Source organism: Palaemon carinicauda, chromosome 20 (assembly GCF_036898095.1).
Source record: "Palaemon carinicauda isolate YSFRI2023 chromosome 20, ASM3689809v2, whole genome shotgun sequence".
NCBI classification, from domain to species: Eukaryota; Metazoa; Arthropoda; class Malacostraca; order Decapoda; family Palaemonidae; genus Palaemon; species Palaemon carinicauda.
In genome coordinates, this window is record NC_090744.1 from 23,479,201 (window position 1) to 23,506,431 (window position 27,231).

Here is a 27,231-nt window from a genome sequence, read left to right on the forward strand (position 1 = left end):
TGAGATTTCTAGAAGAAAAAGTAGAAGATATTGAAGAAATTTAAGAAGACCAATTGATAGGAATCGCTTATGCTTCAACTCGGGCTAAGCTATTTGTACATGCGTGATGTTGGAGTACCAAAAACTAACCCATCTCAGTTAAGTGCCTTGGTACTTGGTGTGTGTGCTCATGTTCTTATGTGTTTGGCCTTGTACCTAACCCAGCACGAGCAGTCAATCAGGGTGAATGGCACCACCCTTCTTCTCCCTTATCAGGATGATCGACCATCCCCTTCTCCTCGCTTTCCCTTTCACGCGGGGAAGAGAGAGGCTGTGCGTGCCGAAAACTATCCCACATAGGGGGTAAATTTATGCTTAGTTTCATACCAAATGGAGTGTCTTCGATTTTCCTTGAGTGAACCTGCGAATGCTGCTACTTCTATTCCCAAGAAAATTATCTTGTCGAAGTCCAAGAAGACCAGTCAGCTAGAGTTAGTGCAACTCTCCACGACCTCACCCCACACACTAAGGAGATATGGATTCTCTCATGGCGAGTGCGAAGAGCATGCCCAAACCATATCCATCAACCCCTCACCATGATCTCATCCACATATGGAACTCGAGTAATCTCTTACATATACAGTACCAACAAAATACCCCTGGCTGAGAAAAAGTACCGGTACGCAGTATACTGGCACAGCAATACCTCGACATACGAGTGTCCCAACATACGAGAAATTTGAGATACGAGGAAAGTTTCGAGCAAATTTTTGCCCTGAGATACGAGGCAAATTTGAGATACGAGGATACGAGACGGTTCCCTATGCAGACGATAGGTGGCCGAGTGTGCGAAAGGCTGCTCACAAGAACAGCATCTCTCGCTCTTTCCCGACGGATCTCCGTCGATTAAAGTTATCTCTGAGCATCGGTCGTAGTGTTTACTTTTTTTACGCGTTTTCATAGTGTTTACTTTTTTTACGCGATTTTTTTGCGTTAATCAATACAGAATTAAGTGAATAAGCAATAGGTCCAAAGCAAGCGAGTGCAAACAGGGGTAGTGAAAAGAAAAAGCATATGATGACAATCGAGATAAAGCAAGAAATAATAGAAAAACATGAGTGGTGTACGAGTGACTGAGCTGGCTCACCAATACGAGAGGAGTACATCAACAGTATGTACCATCCTCAAGCAGAAGGATGCTATAAAGAAGGAAATCAGAGACATTTAAGCGGAGTGGCAGGAGTTTTCTGATTTTATGGAAGAGAGGCGTGTGGTCGTGCGTTAGCCTTTTGTGATGACATTTGTGTACGTCATCTTAGAAGTGCAGGGTGGTTTTAGAAGAGGTAGGGGTTGTATGAATCAGATTTTTACAGTTAGGCAGATATGCGAGAAATATTTAGCAAAAAGTAAGGTGTATGTTGCATTTATGGGTCTGGAGAAAGCGTATGATAGTTGATAGGGAAGCAATTTGGAATGTGATGAGGTTATATGGAGTTGGTGGAAGGTTGTTGCAAGCAGTGAAAAGTTTCTACAAAGGTAGTAAAGCATGTGTTAGGATAGGAAATGAAGTGAGTGATTGGTTTCCGGTGAGAGTGTGGCTGAGACAGGGATGTGTGATGTCGCCGTGGTTTTTTAACTTGTATGTTGATGGAGTGGTGAGAGAGGTGAATGCCCGAGTGCTGGGACGAGGATTGCCATGAATGGGAGGTAAATCAGTTGTTTGCGGATGATACTGTACTGGTTGCAGACGCAGAAGAGAAGCTTGGCCGATTAGTGACAGAATTTGGAAGGGTGTGTGAAAGAAGGAAGTTGAGAGTTAATGTGGGGAAGAGTAAGGTTATGTGATGTACGAGAAGGGAAGGTAGTGCGAGGTTGAACGTCATGTTGAATGGAGAGTTACTTGAGGAGGTGATTCAGTTTAAGTACTTCAGGTCTGTTGTTGCAGCAAATGATGGAGTGGAAGCAGATGTACGTCAGACAGTGAATGAAGGATGCAAAGTGGTTGGGGGCAGTTAAGGGAGTAGTAAACAAGGGGGTTGGGCATGAATGTAAAGAGAGTTCTGTATGAGAAAGCCAAAGGGAGTAGTAAACAATAGAGGGTTGGGCATGAATGTAGAGAGAGTTCTGTATGAGAAAGTGATTGTATCAATTGTGATGTATGGATCGGAGTTGTGGGGAATGAAAGTGACGGAGAGACAGAAATTGAATGTGTTTGAGATGAAGTGTCTAAGGAGTATGGCTGGTGTATCTCGAGTAGATAGGGTTAGGAACGAAGTAGTGAGGGTGAGAACGGGTGTAAGAAATGAGTTAACAGCTAGAGTGGATATGAATGTGTTATGGTGGTTTGGCCATGTTGAGAGAATGGAAAATGGTTGTCTGCTAAAGAAGGTGATGAATGCAAGAGTTGATGGGAGAAACACAAGAGGAAGGCCAAGGTTTGGGTGGATGGATGGAGTGAAGGAAGTTCTGGGTGATAGGAGGATAGATGTGAGAGAGGCAAGAGAGGGTGCTAGAAATAGGAATGAATGGCGAGTGATTGTGATGCAGTTCCGGTAGGCCCTGCTGCTTCCTCCGGTGCCTTGGTTGACTGCGGAGGTAGCAGCAGTAGGGGATTTAGCGTTATGAAGCTTCATCTGTGGTGGATAACGGGTGAGAGTGGGCTGTGGCACCCTAGCAGTGACAGCCGAACTCGGTTGTGTCCCTTGTCAGGCTGGAAGGAACATAGAGAGGAGAGGTCCCCTTTTTTGTTTCATTTGTTTGATGTCGGCTACCCTCCCCAAAATTGGGGGAAATGCCTTGGGATATGTATGAATGTATTTTCGTAACATTTTGAAGGGGGGAGACAAAAGCAGACATCCCTAGATATGTTCCTTTTAAAAAGGCCGGCAAAAAGTGAAGGTGAAAGCAAGTAAAAGAGAGCCAAGTCGGAAGAAGAAAAGGAAAAAAATTGAAAATGAAAACAAAATTAGAATAGAAGTTTAGTGTAACACAAGATTAACATTTATTCTTAAGTGTGTACAGTAAGCTAATTTCATTTAAGTTTATTTAAGTTTTAAGTTATGTCATGTAGTGTTACAAAAGTTTAGCGTATCGAATGTGTTGCCGTCAAGTCTCTCTCCTCCCCTTTCTCTCTCCCTCCTCCTCTGCACACAATGCTGTTAGCCGCTACCGTCTGTCTCGAAGGTAAGAACTCCATAATAATGTCGCATTTTATTGCAGATCATAACCATTACATAGCTATTTGTTATTTTGGGACGTAGGTTGTGAATTAGAACAATTAAGAACATGGTTTTCCACTGTAATATACTGTTTTTAGGCATTTTTTCAGATGGTGGGAACGGATTAATTTTTTTTTTTTTGTTATTTTATATGGGAAAAATTGACCAGCTTGGATCAGGTTGACTTGCTTCTCTGCCTTATGAGGACACTACAACACTTCTGAAGGAGAACTAAAGGCTTCAGACAGCACCAGAAACTTTCTCAACACCAGAAAAATAAAGAAGATATTCAAGAACATTTGCCTACCCTGCAACTAGTGCATGAAATGAGATATCAGATCTAACCTAACTTCCTTGAAAAACCTATCCGTAGGACTGACCATGGGGCAACAGTCCAGAAATCCAGACTACCTACTCTGCCCATTGCCCACGGCAGTATGGACACGGACCCTTGTTAGCTGCCCCCAGGGAAAGAGGCATCTTGTCCAAGATAACTGTTGCAACATAAGTTTGAATTCTAGAATGACTGGTAAGAATGTCGGGTATTATTATCTGTCTTCTCTTCCTTTGAGCGCAGCAGTCGCGCCTTCGTGTAATGGAGCGGACAGTAGAAAGCCTCATGATTGAATGCCTTTTTCTTTTCTGACAAGGTTTAAGAAATATCTCCCCCTTCCTCCCCAATGAGGATGCACAAAACGTATGCAAATTCTTTTCTCATAAATGACCAGCCAGTATATTAAGACAATTTATCCTGTACCCAGATATACAGTAGGTTCTTTCATATCAGTTTACCAGTCTCCTGGTAGTGACCCAGCCTAACTCCTATATCTTCATGCATAGGTCATTATGATGTTTGACAGTAGTCATCACCTCGGCTCCTTCACAGGATCAAGTACCTTGACAATGCCTAGGAAAATGTGGTTTTAATTAGTCTCTTATCAAAGGATGATGGTTTGTATTAGTACAGGAACAAATCAAAGTAAAAGTTACTTCCCGCCATAAACATCCCAAAGTTTGGGTCTAACATCAAAACTAGGACCTTCACTAACTCTCCACCTGCCAACAACTATAACCTCCTTGTTAAAGTTTAGATGGCAATTACAGCTCCACTGAAATCATAATGCTGTTAAAAAGACAAGGTTTTTACAATTAGGAAAAATGCCAAATGTCTTGTTTGTTTTCATTATTACTTTAGGCAGATTATTTTCTTTATAATTGATAAAAAATGTATTTGTAACATTTAAAAGAAAAAAAATTGCTGCTTTTTAAAAACATGAACAATAGTAATTCTGACAATACACCATGTAAAGCAAATGTTGAATTAAAATGTATGTAATTTATATATACTGTATATAATATATATTCTTGCTGTATATTTCACAGCTTTTGATGAATTCAAGAGTCCAAGAACACAAATCAACTTGTGGAAACCAGGATTTTTGTTTTATCACATATTGCAAATTCACAATCTCAGTATTTCCAAGACTGTTTGATGTTCATTGGGTGAATCTGTAGTACTGGTAACAGTTGTAAGATTTTTCTAATCTTTTTGACTGCGTATCTTGACTGTTTGATATCAATTTCTGCCTTTTCATTGCAAATCTATCACCTTCAAGATCTCTTCACACATTTTTTTTTCCCCTCTACCGAAAGGTATGGTCAGTTCATGATCTACGTGAAAGCAAGAAATTAGTTTTAATTTTACATTATCACCCATTTTACATGTAATTTACTGTATTAAATATTGTATATTCATTAACAAAATAATCCCTTTGTGCCATCCTATTGTTTATAGGTTTTGATTATTTTAAATGATGTGAAATTTGCTTTCAATGTCTTCCATCAGTGTGTTGTTTTGGTTACATGTCAGAAACTGAAGAATTTTTTTTTAGGTTTTTTTTTTTTTTTTTTTTAAGCTTAATTTCAGTTTGGTTATTAATATTTCACTGGTTGCCTGCTCCTTATTTATTGTGTCTAGATACTACCCATCCTGCCTCTACAGCTTTTTGCACCCCCAACTCTCAGGTTGCCCTTTGGTCTACTGACCACTTCACACCTTGGGCAGGTGCTCTGGTGGTTGTGACTGAGGCTTCTTTAGGTGTTCAAACGACTAATTACAAGTATGATGGGTATTATACAACATATGGTTGTTGTGTTACTTCATGCTGAACCTCATGTCAAAGAATTTTCCATTCCAAGGTTGCCTACTATAAAGGGGGTTCCATATTTCTTGTCAGAGTTTTAGAAAACTGCTAGGGTGATTTCAAAGATTTGTATTTCTTTCCTTGAATCTTGTTTTGAAGTTTCCGCAAATTATCAAGAGGAAATCTGCCAAGAACCGTGACTACTGTGTAACTGAACTCGTCTTTCAAGAAAAACCTCTTCCCATAGTGACTGCAGCAGTAACCATGACTATTCTACAAATAGGAAGAAAGTTTTTCCTGGCATTAAATTGCTTCCTAACATCGAGTGACTGACCTCTCAATCTTCAAACCCATTGTAATGCTCTGCAGTCAAATTTTAATGCAGATAGTGTTCTTTTACTCAGCCAAGACAAGGAGACAACCAGCCATTTTCATCTGGATGAAAAATAAAATGTCAGCTTCAGATGCTACCTCTCTCCTTCACATAAGTCAAATGAAATACCATTGTCTTCTAGCTGCATTTTAGATGCTATTAGAGAAGCCTCCTCCATTGCTTAAATTGTCGGTTTTTGTGACCCACTTTGAAGTGTACTTGCCACTTCTACTGTACTACATTCAAGACTTCATTGTCTTGCTAAAGATGCATGTAGTTCTGGTGACCATTGCAACACCAGCCAGGAGACCCATAGTATTCCTAGCAATAAATAACTGACAGGAGCAGTGTACCATTATGGTATACTTCTTGGACAACAATGAAGTGAGACTTACGACTGAAGGCCTCTCTGACTTCATTTCCTCCTTGGACATAGAATATTGGGATCTTTCAGTAGTCTAGTTATGAATCTGGAAAAACCAACACTTCTGTCTGATTGTAATTCACTGCCACAGCAGGGGATACAAGGTGTGATAGTCAGATATTCTTGACTTTTCATTTCACAAGATGCATCCAGTTAGAAGATATTGGATACACTTTGTGGCAATGTATGGGACCCGTCTATGGCAGTTGCATACCGTTATGGAGAGAAACGAGGATGGTGTCTAACTATGTTTCCTCAGCCATTGGCTTTCTGGTCTATAGCAATTCTGGTAATCCTGGCAGATTATGTCAGGCTGTGGGTAATGGAGTCTATTAGGGTCTGTTATTGCCTACCTCCGGTGAGGACAAGGACCTCTCTCGTATGCCAGAGCTGGGGGTAGTGGAGTCTAGTCTTTTAGGGTCAGTTAATGACCACCTGCTGTGGGAACTAGAACTCTCTCTTCCCAACCATTAAACTTTGAGATGTACATTAGTGACTTCAAGAAGATCCAGGCCTGGAGAAAGAAGTGTTAGTGATGATGCAGAAGCACGTAATGTAGGACAGACTGCCAGGGTTCTATAGCCACCTATTTTAAGGTTTAAAGCAAGAGAGGATGGTGTTCACCAACTAAACCTCAGCTGGAATTAAGGTTTTAATAATAACCCCCTTCAGGAGAGAAGTGCTGCAATCCATCAAGGAGAGAGATAAATCATTCACATTCCTATTCGCTCTAATTCAAAAAAAGGGTTATTATTTTGAGTTGTTATTTAGACTGGCTTATAGTTCAAGGCTATCCGCATTCTTGGGCAAAAAGGGAGCATATTAACCAAACATAAAATATTGTAGCAGCTGATAGTGGTGGCTACAGTATCATTTAGAGCTTTGTCGTGGCTTTGAGACCACATCCTGGATGAGTGAAGAAGATAACTGTTTTAAACAGTTTCCATTCCACCCAGAGATGATTGATTGAATTGAATTGAATATAGGATTTAGGCATTAAGCCAAGCACTGGGGCCCCCAGAGATGGGGGCATTTTTGGACACCATTCTGCACGGTTACTTTAGATTGATTGCTCTACTTACATCTGTCGAAGTAAATGTCAGCACTATTGCTCTAAATCACAGAAAAGTCTTGCAGTGTTAAGTAGTGTCACCTCAGTGGGAGTGCCTTTGATCCTTCTTCAACTTTAGATTGTTTCAACACAGAGACTTACCTCGAAACACTTTCTTAGGAGTTACCTGGAACCTCCTCTCAAACGACCAGAGTTTTGTGTAGTTTACCCTACTCCCATTTTCTGTAATGGTAGGCCTAGTGGAAGGATACGTGCCCTGAGGACAAACCCGAGGTAGGCCAAATGTGCGTTTGGGTCGTGATGTCCAGTAAGTTCTCTCGTCGCGTCGTGATATCTCGACGCTCCTCTGATCTCAGTGCGAGCCTTTGTGTCTCGTGCCGCGTGGTCCGTTGTGCTCTCCCTCGTGCTTAGTGCTTTGGCTTTTTAATCCCTTTGTGCTTTCGCTTGTGCTCGTGCCGGTGTCTAGCGGTATTGTGTTTATGTGCGATGGAGCATACTCGCCGTTGTCTTGGGCCTAGGGCCGGGAAATCGTGTGGGGCTTTCTTATCGAAGCCCGATGTAGATCCGCACTCCCTTTGTTCCTCGTGTAGGGGTAAAGTGTGCTCTCCTTCGGACACGTGTCCGGAATGTGCTGCCTGGAGTGAGGTCCAATGGGTCAAGTACGGGACCAAGAAAAAGTCCTCCTCGAAGCGTTCTCCCAGGAAGGCTAGTGTTTCTTCTGCGACTTCGGCCGGAAAGGGTTCTGGTAGAGTTCCTTCTTCTTCCCCTACCCAGAGTAGGGGACGAGGTAAGTCTGTTAAGGGGAAGAAGTCGGTGCTTCTTCCCCAGGAGAGTCTTGTTTCTGGGGTATCTGCTGTTTTAAAGGCGAACCAGGCGCCTGAAGGTATGTGTAGTGGGGGTCCGCGGGACGTTGCTCTTGTGCAAGGGGAGCGTGTCTCGGCCGGGGACCCCATGTGGAATAAACATGTGCCCTTTTCTTCGCCAGATTCGTGGGTGGATGTTTCCGGCGCTTCCGCAGCAGAGGGCGCCTTGGATAGAGAGGATTCCCCGCAGGAAGATCCCCTGGGATGGAGTCTTCCGAGGACGCCGGGCAAGTCCCCTATGAGGATGGAGGAAGATTTGAGCGGATGCCTCCTTTTTATAGATCGTCCTTTTACGTCTCCAGCACCTTCGACGGCAGATCCCGAGGAGTTTCTTCAACCGTCGACGTCAGGAGCCCAGCAGGTGTTGAGCCAGGCTCCATCTGTTGCTAGGACCCATTTCCATGGGAGGTCTGAATCGTCGACAGATGAATCTTCCGTGTCGTCGGACGAAGTACGTCGCAGGAGACGTAGGAGGAAGAGGGATCGTTCCAGGAGGAGGCGGTCCTTTATTAGGTCTCCGTCGTAGTCTAGGTATAGAAGGAGGAGATCTCGTTCCCCACAGAAGAAGTGCAGGAGAGCTGAATCTCCACAGGAACGATGGGTCCTAGTACCCGAAAGTAAGCTTAGAGACCTGTCTTCAGTCTCTTGCTCAGTGGGTAGGCTGGCAGGAGACAGTCCTCCTAGAAGGGCCTCCGATAGCCGCAAGACGGCTTCAGCCTCAGACCGAAAGGCCTCGTCTGGTAGGCATAAGTCCCGATCCAAGGAGACTCTATCCGCCCAGTGGAGGGAGTCTCCTCCTAGGACGGGCAGCCTCGACGAGTTAGCTCGTGGTGTGGATCGACGTGTACGGGTCCCTCCGTTGAACACCTTCACGGAGGAGCCCGTTCAAATTGTCAAAGGCTCTTAATGTGACAGAGGCGCCCGTCTCTCCAGAGGGCCTTAGCCGCGGGTCCCGTCAGAGCGGAGGTGCCCGTGCAGTCTCTTCACCCCAGAGTCACAATAAACTTGTGAAGCCTCTACCTCAGGAAGAAGATGACTGGACGTCTGGCCTTAACAGGATCATGGAGGAGCCCGTCCAGAAGAAATCATCACTGGCTCTTCCGGAGGCGAGAGACGTTAAGTTGGGGCGCGCCCATATTGATAAGGTAGTCACCCGCAATGTGGACACCTCAAAAGGTCACAGTTCGGCCAAACTGCTACAGGGCTTAAAATCACAAAGCAAGTATTATGCTTTAGAAGGACAACCACATGGGGCTAGCAAGCTAGAGGACGTCCAAGAGGTGTTAGGACAAGGTGCCCCGGAAGACAGAGCGGCGGCGGCATGCATTTTCTTTTCGCAATCAGAGTCCATAATGACGGAGGAGATGTCCAAGGAGCTCGTGAATGTCACCTCATGGCTGGACTGGTGGGCTACTACTTTAGTAGGTACCCAGATCCCGATGGAGTCTTTGAATCCTACCAAGCGAGAAGCCCTAAAGGAGTTGGTCGGTTCGGGCGGCTGTGCCCTTAAGTTTCTCACGTTCCAGGCCTTGGCATTATCTGCGAACTGGGTCTTGAGGAGAAGAGACTTGGTCTTGAAGAACCTTTCCAGGAAAATCCCGGACAGAGAAGCGAGGGCCCTCCGGAACATTACGGTTTGGGACGAAGGTCTTTTTCCAATCAATAAGGCGGAAGAAGTTGCGGAGAAACTGGCTAAGAAGAAAGATGTCATCTTACCGAAGTTGCAATCGGCGAGGAGACCGGTATTTAGAAGGCCTGTATCCGAGGCGCCTGCTAATTCTCGGTCTTCCCCAACTCAAGTGAGGAGAGAACCTTCGACATCACAGTGGGCTCAGTCAACGTATCCCTCCCGAAGTAGCACTTCATGCTCCATAAGGGAACATCGCAATCCTTAAGCCTCATGAATTCACACTATTTGAGAGGAAGTTTGCTGTATTATATTGAACAAATCCAGGACAGTGACTTAATTGAGAAATCACATTTTCTATGTTGTCTGGCTGCAGACATCATTCGAGAGAGGTGAATACCATTGGCTTCTCAAAGGTTTGTACAAGGTTGTATGATCGCAGTCAGTTAACTGGAGAAGGATACAACACATCTTGAGGCCATAGGAGGAATCAGGTATCCAAGAACATAATTTCTCAGGGCTCTGCACCAGACCAGCAAGCTTGGAGGTCACAGGGAAGAGGTTCCAGTGACAATTTTTAATGCAATATATCTTAAGTTGGAGGCCACACTGTACAAGCTGGAAGGCTTGACTGTTTGCAGTTGCCGTCGAGTGATGTATCATTTTAAAATGCTTCAGCAGTTCCCTGCATCTTCATTCATTCATTCATGCAGATAGCCATGCATGTAGCATGACACGGGCTCGTGACATTGGGCAGCCCGTAATAGACCCAGCGTCTTCATTTAAGACCGCACAGTTTTACATCAGACAATGTATTTACAAGAAGGTAAGCTTCAACCGTTGATTTTTGATGTGTTGGAGGATGGTGTTCCTGATGTTGCTTTCTCACTGCTCTACTTCCCAAGTCTCTACCTTGAAGCTTCCGAGTCCAGCGTCGCTTTGCCCTCGGTCGAGGCTGGTTTGAGTTCATGAAATGCTAGTCTTCACTACTTCACTTGTTAAATAAAATGCACAAGTTCACTTTTACAATTTTAAATGTCAGTCACACACTTTTTTCATCTAGTGGGATATTAAGCCGGAAGAATTGTAACAGGTAATTGTAATTTGCCAAAATTTTACTTAAGGTAGTCTTGTTTCTTCATTATACAGTTGACATCAGAGGTTAACAGGGCTGTGTACATTGCAAGTTAAAAGATAATCAATTGCCAACTTTCCATCACAGGGTAAAGAGCCACGACTATTGCTGTATTGCAGCCTAATTTACCAATATCAGGTCTGGGATGTAATTGTTCTACCTAAAATGGTTGATTTCTCTGACCCTTAAATTCATTACATATATATTTATATATACACATTTGTAAACCTATGAAAGTATTGTTAGAGACCATTTTATACATTATAAAAATAATTATCAAGAATGATTGTTTGTACAGAACCCCATCAAGTGTGAATATTGTACTTTAAGGGGTACATGCATGTTCAGGACAATAGATATACAGTGTTTCTTGTATGTGTAATACATCTGCATTTTATACACATATATTTTGTGATATTAATGTAATGTTATACAGTATAATAAAAGTAAATTTCTTCTCGTTTTTTTTTTTTTATACCTTATTGAAGGTTTTCACCGTTTAGCAAATTGTGAAAAAATAATTACTATAACTGGTGTTTACACTAAAGATTAAAGAAAAAAGATAAACCAATATGTTTTTATTGGAATATTCAAATAATTCGGTTTTTAAGTAACATACTGTAAAATGAAAGAAAATATAAAAAAAGCAAACATTTAAACCCATATATTACATAATTGTAATCGTCAAATGTCCCACCAAACTGTAACTCAAATATTTCACAAAAACTAATCTGACAATATTGATAAACTAGCACATATTAAGGGTTACATCATAATGATGTTAACCCAACATAAGGATCATCAACAATTTTCTTTCACTACAACATAACTAAACGGTAATCGACATTTCCCAATTCAGACAAATTCTATATATCCACTTTAACCAAACTTTCAATCTACAGCATGATGTATATTAGCACCTAAAATTAATTCAAGTACTGTACATGAATAATTATATAAAATGAGCAAATACTCCAAACAAGTAAAAAATTATATTACAATAGAAGCTGGAAAACTTCTTTATCACAGATACAATAAATATAAAAGCATAACACATGCTCCCTAACAAAGATTTCTTTCAATAATTTTTCACAACATTCAGTCATGGAGGAAGAAATGATCAAATTTATCCCAGCATTATAGGGAAAAAAGGTCTTGCAAAGGATTACATAGTGAAGTTCCTAACTTTCCATTAGTTATTCTCATATACTGTAAAAGATAATTTTATTCTTTTCAAATAAATTTGGCCACAGTCAGACGCAAAGATAGCAAAACCTTTCAACACCCATGTGCAACTGGATTGTAAAGCTTACAATTGTGCTAATCACTTAACTAAAAGTTCAGAGCAGCTGGACAATACATGGAAATGGAAACTGACATAAAACAGAAGGCAGGTGCAGCTTGGGGCCGAAGGGATGCTACAGGATATTTTGGAATTCAACTTTAAAATTACCCTTGTGCATTTAGAAAATGTGATAAAGACATGAGATCTCCAAATAAATGTAAAAAATAATCTGTCCAGTGAAATCTTTAAAGGAGTACAGTAATCATCTACAGCAAGATAAATTTACGATCATACAAAATACTAGTGAATAAATCAAAGTTTTTACTTGTAACACTGCATTCATTATAAAATTTACGAAGAAATATAGAGGACAAATAAAAATTCTACGTGAGGACTTGAATAAGTTTCGATACAATTTTAAAGTTTTCATGAACTTTCAAGGAAAATTACTGTTAAATTGCATCATAGTCATATGATGCTAAAGAAAATTTTTACACTGGAAAAGATAAAAGGCCTAGTCAGAACAAAATAAATTATCTAAATGACATTTTTCTTACACCGATTTAAAAAATATAAGTAAAAGTGATTATAAAGGCTGTATTGCTTCTAAAAGTTAAATTATATTTGCCTAAAACTGATTTGTGTTGACCATAAAAAACTTACATTTCATAATTTGTTTTAGACTATAGGAAAGAATTGCAAGTACACCACCAAAAACATTACAAACTTGAATGCTCTTTCATCTTTAAAAAGTCTTACACGACTTTTTAGAGCTTGTGCTTTGCACTTTTGAAAACAAGCGTAGATTAAGTCATAAGCCTTATCTTAGTTAAATAAGGGCACCTTCTATACCTTGGATAATGTTTTTGGTCCTAAATATAGCAAGTCCAAGAGTATTCAGCATTATGAAAGACAGGATAAATAAGGTTACTGTATTGTGCACTTTAAATTTCAGTAAACAAGCCTTGCATTCCAGTCTCTAAAACTACAATGGCAATGGAAGTATAGTACAGAAAATAAAAAAAATAACTCATTCATGAACCTGGAACCCCCTTTTGTAAGACGACTTTTTTTCAAAATAGTTATATATTTTATCCACAATTTTTCCAGGTTAACAATGACACCAAAAAGAATTGTACCAGGCTTCTATGGGAAAAAAACATATGCAAGCCTAAATAATGCATATGTTAAAATAATATAGATTTCATAGCTTACTATAAAGAATAATGCAAAAAACTTCGCAAATCCCCATCCACTAAAGCCTTAAAATCAACTTTGAGCTTGATTTACTACACCTTGGAAAAAAATATACTAACAAAAATTTATTTTGAAAACTTGTTCTGTAAAACTATTACCTTATATTGAAAAACTTCCCTAGACTATTACAGCAAAACCTCTGGATATAATTGTACTACTCCAATAATGAGAATCAAGTCATAAACCAAAAATAGAAGTGAGGCTTGCAAACGTCATTAAAATAAAGGTGTTGAATAGCTTGCATAAAACACTGACTTTGTAGTATTATCTATGCACTGGATAACTATGAAACTCTGGCATTATGTAGGGACTGGATTGCTGAAAGTGATTATTTGGTAAAAGGAAGCTTATAGAAAAAAAAAAAGACTAGAGCTGATACGTACAATGCAAATATCAACTTGACTTAACTAAACAACAAAACAGCAGAAATTTACTTGGAAATACTGAATGGAAATTTTATTTCCTGCTTGAGCAATAATAAACAAACTAATGAAGAATAAAAACTGCACTGACCTTATAAGCAAACATCCTGGTAATGGCATAATCCTTATACAGTACAGTACCAATCTAGTTCCCAACACAATGCAACTCCTCTCAGCCATAGAGTGGTACTCGTGTATTATCTAATAATCCTTAGGTACACAGAATAGAAGACATGAAGAGTATCAAAAATCAAAGCCAGCAAACATGCATCACAGCCAATCCAGCATTGACATAAGGGTACTTGCATAAGAGGTAGACTGAATTACTCCTTCTCCTGCTGATGACTGAATTCCTAGTTACCACTGTTTCCTACCTGGCAGTATATATAGCATGAGTGAAATACAGTATTTGTGTTTGTACACAAGATACACAATGTAGTTTACATTGAAAAAATTGTAAAATTCTTGTTACTATTGTAATAGTAAACATTCAATTTCGCAGAGTATAACAAAATACATCTTCGATTCAATGTCCTATTGTTACATTGTAGTTTTCTTAAAAAAAAAAAAAAAAAATAGCCACAAAATACAATTTACCAAATGTGTGTATTGAGATATTACCTTTAAAGGTTATAAGAAGACTACTGGGGAATTACTTAAGACTTGTGAATAGTGATATGCCAAGACATCATGTTGATATGATTCATGTAAGATTCTAGAAATTAAGAAATATTACAGATGAAGTCTGAGCTTCAAAGTATTTCAATACCCTACTGAAGATTTGCCATTAAAATGGATCTATGAATATGCATATCATAAGAAAGAAAAAGTGGTAAAATTTTAGCCTCGGTTACTGTTAATAACTTGATGCAGTTGAAATGAAATGACTGATCAAATGAAAACGTGGATAAATAAATAAAAGAGAAGAGACTGCTTGAGAATTATCTAAAGGGAAATTTCACAGACGATGATTTACATGGGGATAAATATCACATCAAACTAGATCACTTTTAATTTAAATATCAAGAAGTTGTTCCTTTTTACTATTGTAAATTTTGTCTAAATAAAAGTAGGTCTAACAAATCTTGTAAACTTTAACAAAAAAAGGGTCTTTACCAACAAGCGTTGTCAACTTCAACAGTTCGTATAGCACTTCAGCACTTCACAAGAAGCAAGCTACAACTTTCAAGTCAAAACATTCGAGGTTTACAAAGGCTTTGCGTACTACTGCTGGCAATATGGATCTTGAAATTTACAAGCAAGCAACGTATTGCAGTATCTAAATTTACATACAAACAATCACTACAAATGCCTTGTCTATACTACAATAAGTCATTGAGTGAAAAATCAAGTGATTGAGTGAAAACACGTCATATAATTGGTCACAAGAAACATGAGAATGTTAAAATGGGACAATCTCACCTCTTGCAGACTGAGGAACTGCACATTTTTAATCACATTTCATCCAAAATATATTATTCTTAAAAGAACTATTTCTATTTTATGACAGGAGACAAATTCACAAATTGTCTCTAACTAAAAATGATAAGATTACAATGGAGGACTGGGCAGACGGAAGACCGATTGGCTATTCGCAGGAGACAGACAGATGACCTACTGAAAAATCTTCAAGCACTTTATACTGAAGGTCCTCACAGCTGAATTGAGATGGAGCAAAGCAAAATGACATGGATGGGTATGACTTGAGCAGTAATGGGTCCAAGTGAGGCCTTACCACAGAGCATACAGTACAAACTACTGGAAACTAGATTATCATTATTATTAAAATGAGATTTACCAGCCAAATACTGGGATCAAGAGGTTGATGACATAAGCACATCAATTTCTGACCTTTACCAAAGTATGTGGCAGACCTAAAGAGTCTGATGGAAGCAGCTATGGGTCAAAATGTGATCCAAAGGTGTAGAAAATAATTCTCAATTGTGAAAATGGCAAATTTGGTATACTCCACGCCTGACTCATCCATCAATTATGAGTACATCACTACATATACCTCATTCTGATAAGTAACTAAAAGTTGACCAAGAGTGGGAATAACTGAATTCTTGCAAGATTAAGGCCTGACAGTTCCAGATCCCTCATGAATATTAGTGCCCTAAACCAGGGTTAATTGAACTGTTAAAAAATGCAAACAACATTCTATCTCATTTATATTACTATAATAAAGACTCCTTATTTATTAATTCTAAAATCAAATCAAAGAACGATAATTTGCACAACTAAAACTAATTGCATTAATTATTTTAATCTAAAAAAATATCTTTTGATATTTATTATATTCCCAATTTAATAGAAACACACATTAAACAAAACAAGAGTATTTTCATCCTATGCCTCCTTAAGTCAAATAACTAACCCAAATCTGATTTCATAAGGTAACTCTTTCTTTCTCAAGATATCTGAAATTTTACAACCCACTAATTATTCTGGTATCTGGAAGTGATTTTATCAGTCAGAAAACCATTTATGCCAACTGCCTAGTCAAAAAACTTTCCAAGAAATAGAAGGTTCAGTCAAGATGTTCATTTTTGGTTGCCTAAGATTTAGCTAAAATAAAGTATTAGAGCATTAACGCAGTAACAACATGTCCAATGGAGTGTATGTTACGATGGAAAAATCAAATGTGGTAAGTATCACCTAGTTTGCTTTTCTTTAAACTAAAAACCCTATTAGACATCAGTAAGGATTATCATCAAATTATCTATTCAGGTGTCTACGTACAGTCACCTGAATTTTATCGGTTATGAAGGCAATCTACCTCCAGTGTGTTATGTTCAGAAAATTACAAGCAATGCTAGTCTCTCTATGATTTATCCCTTCAGAACAGTTTCCCAATTTGCACAACTGTGTCCAGCTTATAAAATAAATTTCTGCTTTTGCTTGAACATCTCAAGTAAAAAACTCTTGCAGGTGTAAACAAGTCTAGAAAATCTTACTCAATGATTTTGTTACACTTTACAACATATCCAACAATTCCGATTCTAGGGTTGAAGAGATTGGGAGGCATACCTGAACTTTATGATAAATCAAAAGCACACTCTCTCTAAAGAATGATTTGCTAAATCTGGATCCAATTATATACTGCAGAATTCAAACCTCACACAGAACTTACGACATAAATAGCTGTTATTCAGTGGAGGCTAAGGTAGGGGACATTAGTAAAAAAGGAAACTGGACAGAGTGACAAAGAAGCTGGACAGGGTACCATAGGTAAGCTATGAATAGCTATGGATAAATAAGAAACCATGGCTATCAGAGTATCAAATACCATCTTTTGTCTTGTTAATGGGTGATACAGTACCAAAAATTAAAAACCAGCTCATGAAACTGGAGGGGGTTTCAGGGTATGAACTAATTAACCTTAGCTCCCAATTCAACCCCTCTCCAACTAGACCATAAACTGTATACTGTAATTCCTGAATCTATGTCCTATTCCTGTCGAGGCTTCAGAGTAATTACAGTGTGACAAAACATAATATAAGAAATGAATTACAAGAATTTTCAAGTGTAGCACAAAGTCAGGAGATCAGTACTGCCAATTTGAGATACTTATGTTAAGGCCAAGTCATCTTGACACCCAATGCCATATAAACGTTAAGCAAAAAATGGTTTTTGAAGTGGATTTAGAGGTATAACTTGCAAAGAAGCTTTCCTCTTAATAATAAATTATAATCTAAAAGAAGTTACTGAATGCAAATAATCTAAAATAAAAAAAAATTTGTTCCACCCTTCCATAAGAAAAATAATATACTTTCACTAATAAGTTTTCTTAAAAACTTAAAAAACATATTTGGGTTATCCTAATACTGTACTTGTAAACTTACAGTTAGTACATATTCCTTTAACAACTTACTACAATAATCCTTTTACATTCCTCCATGTTTCCATTACAAATTGAAATGACCATTCTGAACTTTTCATATATTCCTTAATTTCACTAGAATTATAAAACCACTTGCATATCACATGCAGACAAAAAAAAAATCTTAAGAAAGGAAATAAATAAATATAAAAAAGTAAAGTCCTAAGTCTTAGAAGTTAAATACTGTACTTAAAAAATGGTACAAGCAACCACATCCAAACAACCAATTTACCTGTACAACATACATACAGTCTTCAGCTGTTCATCACTCATATTTCTGTAGACGATATAATGCAAAGGCAAGAAGCAGATTATGTAATTTCTGTATGGTTCTACCAATTTCAGTTACCACAAGTAAGGAACCATGAAAATTCTGCCACGTCAATATTTTGTAACCCATAGATTACCATATAAAAGAATTTTTTAAACACGCAGTCTCTAGGATAAGGAAAAAAAAATATTAACTAGGATATCGCTACTGCTATCTACCGTCACCATGAAGTAAACAAGGATGGAAGGAAGATGCAGCAGCATGACCCGATCTACCCCACGGTAAAGGTTTACTCTCGGACCATTCATTACGAGAACAATCGTAAACCTCTACCGATGACAAGAACTGGTTGCCATCGTATCCCCCTGAAAAGGAGAAAAAAAGTATTCACAGTAAGTTAATTCTTAAATGGACAAACAGGGATATATATACAGTAATAGATCAAGCATGCTACCATAAATACAGTTTTAAAAATCAGTTATAAAAAACATAATTTGTTTGCTGTACCATTAGGGTATGAAGTAATCTGAGACATCATTAATGATAGCTGGAAATGTTGCATACCATGAAAATAACAGCACCAGATACATTCCTTCAACATGGCATTTCATATCTAATACAACTGTTAAAATGAGTATGTAAAAGCTATATTTATTAAATTGTAAAGGATGACAGGATAAGCTACTCAAGGCCTCATCCCATGCAAAGAAATAGGCATCTCTCTCAACCTGAGAGCTTGTAGGCATAGAGAAAATATCAAATGGAAAGCAAAAAAAAAAATTAAAAAAATTAAAAAGGCCATAAACGTAAAGAAGTAGTTAATGAATTTAATACCATTATTACAAATGTATCCTTTTAAGATAAGCCTTTTTATTACATAGCAACACTTACCCATAACAAATATTTTCCCATCCCAGACTGACACAGTCATGGCTGAGCGTGGTGTTCGAATAGGTGGCACTGAAGTCCATACATCAGTTTCTATATTATACTTTTCAACTGAACACAACTGGTGCTGGCCATCATAGCCTCCAATCACAAATATACAGTTTCCTACACAACACACTCCAGCACCACTCCGCGGAATCCTCATGGGAGACACGTAAGTCCACTTGTTGTTCTCCGGATGGTAACATTCCACCGAATTCAAACGATTTTCTCCATTATAACCCCCTACAGCATACATCAGCCTATTAACGACCACAACGCCAATGCCCATTCTTGCTTTAGCCATTGGTTGCACTAAAGTCCACTTGTCATCATCAGGATCATACTTTTCAACACTGTTATGGCATCTAGGACCATTTGATCCTCCCACAGCGTACACCTGACCATCCAGCACTGCCACTCCCAATCGGTTACGTGCCTCATTCATGAGCGCCCTCTGTTCCCAAGTGTTAGACATTGGATTGAATGTGTCCACCCAATTGCTATCATGATAGTTCCCATTAGATAAAATATTACGGCCACCAACGGCATAGAATATCCCCCTTAGATAAGCAGCACCAAGTCCAGATCTGTAAATAAAGTATGACCAATTAAAAAAATAAGTACTGTATCTTGTAGTAGATATAAAAAGTACAATCTAGCAAAATAATGGTCATTAGAAACTTCACACAATTAACCCTTTAACCCCCAGGCTATTTGGAAATTTCCAACCCTTAACCCCCAGGGGGTTATTTTTTTCCCAGCACATTTTGCAGTATATTGTTTTAAATTGCTCTCAAAAATATGAAAAAAAAAAATTTATAGCATTTTTTTGTAAGGACGTACCGGTACGTCCATGGGGGTAAAGGGATGGCTTTTGTGAAACGTACCAGTACGTCCTTTGGGGGTAAAAGGGTTAACTGTAAAAATAAAAGCTGAAAACAAAATTATAATGTTAATAATTCTGAATCTTTGAGAATACCAATAATGCTTTTATGTCCCAGATTGTCAATCCTGATTTTACTATACTGCAGTCAATTTTTTTTAGCGAGGTAGATTTGCACCAACTCGTAGGGGTGCCCTTTTAGCTCATAAAAGTTTCCTAATAGCTGATTAGTCGAAAGTACTTTTGTCTGAATACAGTATTGTTTTCAAATAATTACCAAGTAGAGTGAATTAAAATTTTTTTACTAAACTAAATTTCTCTTCCAGATATATGTTTTGTTAATAAACAATGTTAACAAATAAATACATTATAAAGTATTGGGATGGTAAGTCAAATTTAATAACAATTCCCGCTGAAGTCAACAACAGGAGCATGTTTTCGGATGCACGCTGCATGAGCTTGTAACATTTTACATATTTTAACACAAATTGGGATAAATTACACTAAGCATGTTATTATGAACATTCTTTGGATACCAGAATCTACTAAAAACTTGGAATTAATAAAACTCTATTGGTGAAAATAACAGGGAGGTAAAAGAAGCATTCTAATGTCAAATACTGATTTTATTTCTTAGGTAATATATGGAATACCAAAAGTTATCATGAATATAAAGTAAGGATGAATTTAAAAAATCCAAGGTATATGATACCTGGTTTAATTTTACTTGATGAGAAGTTGTAATAACGATGACTTCCTTAATCATCTACTAGCATAGCAATAAAATGATCTTAAGTCTACACATGGGTTAAAACTTTATCTTACCTAGCAACAGGTAAACGAGATAGTTGTGTCCACGAGTAATCTTCAACATCATAACACTCCAATGTGTCTAAACTTTGTCGATTCGAATACCCTCCAACAATGTATATCACACAAGGTGCATTTGGCTTCCTCTCTTTTTGGCATGGAGGTCTGTGCAACGTCAAATCCTAAGAGGACACAATGTAAGCTTTGCAAATGTATATAAAGTTTGTACACTAGATGCCTTTTACTATCAGGATGAATATAAAATTCTCTTAAGATTCACAGTTGTTAGCTTAAAATTGTTACTGTTAAATTATAACCACAACAGAGGATAAAAGGGAAAGCACTTAACCTAAAAAATAAGACAGTTGTATATAAAGATTTTCTATATCAACATACATAAAAGTGAAAAATATCAAAGATGAAGAAATATAGCCGTATTTACCTCGAATATTTTTGCAAGATATTCTCTACAAGCAGGAGCCTTTTTTAATAGCTTGCAGTTACTCATCTGCTCTGTCAGAAATCGTGGAGAGAGGTACTGACACCTGAAGAAAAAAGGAAATTTTAATTCATATAAAAATTTCAAAAAATTATTCTGACATGAGCATTTCTTAGTTTCTTGAATTAACCCTTTTACCCCCAAAGGACATACTGGTACGTTTCACAAAACTCATCCCTTTACCCCCATGGACGTACCGCTACGTCCTTGCAAAAAACGTTTTTTTTTTGCATATTTTTTATAACTTTATGAGAAACTTCAGGCATTTTCCAAAATAATGAGACCAACCTGACCTCTCTAAGACGAAAATTAAGGCTGTTAGAGCAATCTAAAAAAAATATATTGCAAAACGTGCTTGAAAAAAAAAATGCCTGGGGGTTAAGGGTTGGAAAGTTCCAAATAGCGTTGGGTTTAAAAGGGTTAATTCAATGACTGTAATACAATGAAGTATCAATTCCAGACCTGGCAACTTGAGCATATTAATTTTCACTCCTCTTCTGCAAGTACTCGACAGGTGCTTGACATGAATATTTACCTGACAGCCTGCAAAATATTTTCCATCCTGGGTTGTCTAGTATCTTCATCATGCATGACCCATCGTAGTACTGCATTGTAAACATCTTTTTCATCCGGAACATTCAACTCGTCCCTCTTGATTAAATTCAGTAACTGGCATGGGGAAAGTTGAAGAAATTCTTCCTCTTCAGACACCTGCAAAAGAAAGACAGAACATAATTCTTCAAATGTCCACATTTTTATCAACATCAAGATTACACAAATGATAATTCATGTAGATGTTATTCAACCACAAATATACTGTATGGCAATGCAATGCTCAAAAGAACTAAACCCTTTAATGAAAATGACGAGATATCCATGTTGATGAGACATAGGTAAAACAAGAATTTAACAAAAGTTTGTCTGTCAACCACAAAGATGATTAACCCTTTTACCCCCAAAAGGACGTACTGGTATGTTTCACAAAACTTATCCCTTTACCCCCATGGACGTACCGGTACGTCCTTGCAAAAAACTGCTATTTACATTTTTTTTTGCATATTTTTGATAATTTTTTGAGAAACTTCAGGCATTTTCCAAGAGAATGAGACCAACCTGACCTCTCTATGATGAAAATTAAGGCTGTTAGAGCAATTTAAAAAAAATATATTGCAAAATGTGCATGAAAAAAAAAACCCTGGGGGTTAAGGGTTGGAAAGTTCCAAATAGCCTGGGGGTAAAAGGGTTAATAGACAAGGACCCATAACTCAAGAAAATTATACTCAATATTTGTTTTATCAGTGGGTGTGTGACCTATCGTATATACAAGGGCTTGAGTATGCGATTTCAAAACTGAAATCCCTTAAAATCTAAAATTTGAAGGTAAAGATTACAGAAGGTTCTCAACTTAAAACACAATAGGTTCCAGGAAGCTGTTTGTAAGTCAAATTTTCTTAAATTTTGTCCTAGAGTAGTCCTAACCTGAATCTCATGCCTATGATTTCCGGCTACAAAAGTCAACAAATAGTCAGGTTGTATATAAAATAGATATCAGGTTGTTACAAATGTCGTTTTACTTACTATATTAAATGACATATTTAATTACAGTATTTTTTTATCTTATCTTTGTTATTTTCAGTAGGATTTGTGTTTGTATCTCCGAACATTTATAAGTTGGGGACCTACAGTACTTGCCAAGAAAAAATATGATTTTGAAAATATGATATTTTGATTATAAAATAAATTTTTGAATATACTTACCCGGTGAATATATAATAGCTGACGTCTCCGACGGCTCGACAGATTCCAAAAACTCGCGAGCGATCGCCATGAAGGTTGCGGGTGTGCCCACCAGCGCCGACTATCGGCCAGATACCGCATATACATGTAAACAGCCTCAGTTCTTCTCATTTCGCTGGGTCTCTATCGGGGAGGAAGGGAGGGCCTATAATTTATATATTCACCGGGTAAGTATATTCAAAAATTTATTTTATAATCAAAATACCATTTTTAAATATTAAACTTAGCCGGTGAATATATAATAGCTGATTCACACCCATGGTGGTGGGTAGAGACCAGTATTAATACAATATAGGCGTATATGATTAGAGTTTTTGACAGTTATATCATAACAAAACCCAAATAAATATAGGTACCTGGTAAGGAAGCTGACTCTGACGATTACTCTGCCTTGTTAGTCCGCTTTCCTCACGAAGCCCAGCCATCCTCTTAGGATGCTGAAAGACTCCCAGGAGCTGAAGTATCCAGGGCGACAACCCATACAACAGGACCTCATCAAAACCCTTAATCTGGGCGCTCTCAAGAAATGACATTTGACCACCCGCCAAATCAAAAAGGATGCGAAAGGCTTCTTAGCCTTCCGTACAACCCAATTAAAAACATTTCAAGAGAAGATTAAAAGGATATTGGAATTAAGGGAATGTAGTGGTAGAACCCTCACCCACTACTGCACTCGCTGCAACGAATGGACCCAGTGTGTAGCAGTCCTCATAAAGAGTCTGGACGTCTTTTCAGTAAAATGAAGCGAACACCGACTTGCTCCTCCAAAAGGTCGCGTCCATAATACTTCGTAGAGATCTGTTTTGCTTAAAGGCCACGGAAGTTGCTATAGCTCTTACTTCGTGCGTCTTGACCTTAAGCAAGCAACGGTCTTCTTCACTCAAATGAGAATGAGCCTCTCGGATTAAAAATCTAATAAAATACGATAAAGCATTTTTAGACATAAGCAATGATGGCTTCTTAACTGAGCACTACAAGGCCTCAGATCCACCTCGTAAGGATTTTGTACGAGCTAAATAAAACTTAAGAGCTCTGACTGGACACAGTGCTCTTTCAAGCTCGTTGCCTACGATCTCTGACAGGCAAGGTATATCAAACGACTTAGGCCAAGGACGAGAAGGCAGTTCATTTTTGGCCAAGAAACCAAGCTGAAGTGAACATGTGGCTTTATCTGTAGAAAAGCCGATGTTCCTACTAAAGGCATGGATATCACTGACCCTTTTAGCCAAAGCCAAGCACACTAAGAAAAGCGTCTTGAAGGTGAGATCCTTCAGGGAGGCTGAATGTAATGGCTCAAACCTGTCGGACATTAGGAACCTTAGGACCACGTCTAAGTTCCATCCAGGAGTTGCCATACGACGCTCCTTAGAGGTCTCGAAGGACTTAAGGAGATCTTGGAGATCTTTATTATTGGACAGATCTAAGCCTCTATGTCTGAACACAGACGCCAACATGCTCCTGTAGCCCTTAATAGTGGGCGCTGAGAGGGAGCGAACATTTCTCAGATGTAGGAGAAAGTCTGCAATTTGGGCTACAGAGGTACTGGAAGAGGAAATGGATGATGACTTGCACCAGTCTCTAAAGACTTCCCACTTCGACTGGTAGACCTTGATGGTAGATGCTCTCCTAGCTCTCGCAATCGCTCTGGCTGCCTCCTTCGAAAATCCTCGAGCTCTTGAGAGTCTTTCGATAGTCTGAAGGCAGTCAGACGAAGCGTGGGGAGGCTTTGATGAAGACTCCTTACGTGGGGCTGCCGTAAGAGATCCATCCTTAAAGGTAGACTCCTTGGAACGTCTACCAGCCATTGAAGTTCCTCTGTGAACCACTCTCTCGCGGGCCAGAGTGGAGCAACCAATGTCAACCTGGTCCCTTCGTGAGAGGTGAACTTCTGCAGCACCTTGTCTAGGATCTTGAAAGGTGGAAAGGCATAAACGTCCAGGTGAGACCAGTCCAGCAGGAAAGCGTCTATGTGGGCTGCCTCTGGATCTGGAACTGGAAAGCAGTAAGACGAGAGCCTCTTTGTCAGAGAGAGTCGCAAAAAGATCTATGGTGGGTTGACCCCATGTCATCCATAGCTTCTCGCACACAGTCTTATGCAACGTCCACTCCATGGAGATGACTTGTCCTCTTCTGCTGAGGCCGTCCACCAAGACATTCATTTTCCTTGCACAAATCTCGCCAAAGGAGAGATGTCACATGCCTTAAATGGAGTTCCTTCTGATCCGTGGATCAAAGACCCGAGCCTTCCAGACTGTCCAGTGGAGCTCCCTAACCCAAATCCGATGCATCTGAAAACAACACATGGTTTGGGTTCTTGATCGCAAGAGAAAGACCTTCTCGAAGTCTGATGTTGCTGTCCCACCAAGTCAGACATGTCTAGACTGAGTTGGAGATTGGGAAAGAGATACTCACTAAGCCCTTCTCCTTGTTCCAATGATTTAGGTGAAATTGGAAAGGGCATAGGTTGAGTCTCCCCAGAGAGATAAACTACTCCAGCGATGAAAGAGTTCCCACGAGGCTAGTTCAAACTCTTACAGAGCAACTGTTTTTCTCTTGCAAGTGAAGGACTTTTAACAGAGCTTGTTCCATTCTTGCGGGAGACGAAAAGGCCCGAAAAATCAGACATTGTATCTCCATTCCCAAATAAAGAATAGTCTGGGATGGGGTACTGTAAGTTACGACTTCTCTACGTTCACTATGAGACCTAGCTCCTTGGTTAGGTCTAATGTCCATTAGAGGCTCTCCAGACAGCGATATAATGACGACGCCCTGATTAGCCAGTCGTCAAAATAAAGGGAGGCTCTGAATCCTCAAAAAATGTAGAAAGCTTGCTACATTTTGCAAGGGCCTTGTAAAAAACAAGAGGAGCAGGAATGAGGTCGGAGTACAGTGCTTGACATTGGTACATTACTTTCCCGTCCACATACCTCAGATGTAGTTGAAAGTTTGGATGAATCGGGATGTAGAAGTATGCATCCTGAAGGTCGAGAGAGACCATCCAGTCGCCTTCCCTTAATGCTGCCAAGACAGATTTGGTAGTCTTCATCGTGAAGTTTGTCTTGACAATGAACACATTGAGCGCACTTACATCTTAAGTACTCCTGCAGTGAACGTGGCTGCCAGATCATTGGAGCCATCCCTGATAGCCTTGTTCCTGCAGAGAACGTGGCTGTCAGATCATTGGAGCCATCCCTGATAGCCTTGTTCATGCATGACATAATTGTACAGCAAAACTTCAAACGCTCGAAAAACTCCTAACAGGAGATGGTCTAGCTCTGAAGCCGACCATAAAATCTTGGAGCGTCTCATGGTCAGGCGACGGGGAGAGTCTATGAGGCTTGAGAAGTCTCCCTGGGCAGAGGCAGGAACTCCCAAGCCGAGAGGTTCTCCCGTGTCATACCAGACGCTCGCTCTATAAGCCAGTTTAAAAGGAGGGAAAGCAAAGGCTGTCTCCCCCAAACTCCTCCTGGTGATCAACCAGTCGCCTAGCAAACGTAAAGCTCTCTTAGAAGAGCGAGAGAGCACTAGCTTAGAAAACAACGGCTTCGAAGTAGCTAGGCCTAGTGTAAACTCTGACGAAGGCGAACGAGGAGTAGCAGTTACAAAATGGTCCGGACACAGATCCTTAAAAATCAGCATGATTTTTTTAAAGTCCATAGAGGGCTGAGCCGCTTTAGGCTCCTCTCCGTCTGACAAAGTCCCCAAAGGAATATCAGTAGGAGGGGGATCAGCAACTTCCTCATCTGAAGGAACCTCGTCCGACAATTGCCGAGTCTCATGAAAAGGAGAGACCTGCCGCGGTGGCAATGCTTGACAAGCAAAGTCCACACGCAAAGGAGCAGCAGTAGCAGTCAAGGAAGCGACGTCATGTCGCTGCTGAAAGGACTGACCAGCAACAACAACAGGAGTTGATGGACGCTCGACGTCAAGTCGAGACTGCCTTGACTGCCTAGACTGAGCAGTCAAAACAACCCTTGACTGCGGTGCTTGACGCTCAACGTCAAAACAAGGCAACTGAGCTGGTTGGCGAACGTCCTGAACGTCAACACGAGACTGCGGCAGCGGCTGAACGTCAACACGAGGCTGCGGCAGCGGCTGAGAGGCAACACGGGACTGCAGCGAGTGAGGATCCAAGTCACGTGACTGACGTGACAAACTACCGACATCACGTTTCATAACGTCAAAAGGACGAGTAAATGCTCGTTTGGGCGGCTGACGGCCAGAGTCTCGTTTAGCGTAACGGCGACTCGAAAGCGAAGGTTCATCGTGAACCTGCTCAACGTCATACTTCTCCATAAGGGAGGCAAGCTTAGTCTGCATGTCCTGCAGGACAACCCATTTAGGATCAACGGGAGTCGG

The 27,231-nt window shown here is 39.5% G+C and overlaps 2 protein-coding genes across 4 annotated transcripts in view; one reads left to right on the top strand and one right to left on the bottom strand.

The window, feature by feature from the left end:
* The window catches only part of KLHL18 (Kelch like family member 18), a 74,318-nt gene extending 69,267 nt beyond the window's left edge, over positions 1–5,051 (top strand). Inside the window, exon 11 of the mRNA XM_068394921.1 lies at positions 4,581–5,051. The gene's annotated coding sequence lies outside the window, so the exon portion shown is untranslated. The remainder of the gene's footprint in view (positions 1–4,580) is intronic.
* Positions 5,052–11,400: 6,349 nt separating this feature from the next.
* The window catches only part of Keap1 (kelch like ECH associated protein 1), an 85,635-nt gene continuing 69,804 nt past the window's right edge, over positions 11,401–27,231 (bottom strand). For all 3 annotated transcript variants that reach the window (XM_068394917.1, XM_068394919.1, XM_068394918.1), the window contains exons 6-11: positions 21,611–21,786; positions 21,019–21,121; positions 20,592–20,758; positions 18,845–19,470; positions 18,172–18,318; positions 11,401–14,173 (exon numbers count right to left, since the gene is read on the bottom strand). In XM_068394917.1, coding sequence (XP_068251018.1) covers positions 14,157–14,173; positions 18,172–18,318; positions 18,845–19,470; positions 20,592–20,758; positions 21,019–21,121; positions 21,611–21,786 — 1,236 coding nt within the window. In that variant the 3' untranslated portion in view covers positions 11,401–14,156. The remainder of the gene's footprint in view (positions 14,174–18,171; positions 18,319–18,844; positions 19,471–20,591; positions 20,759–21,018; positions 21,122–21,610; positions 21,787–27,231) is intronic.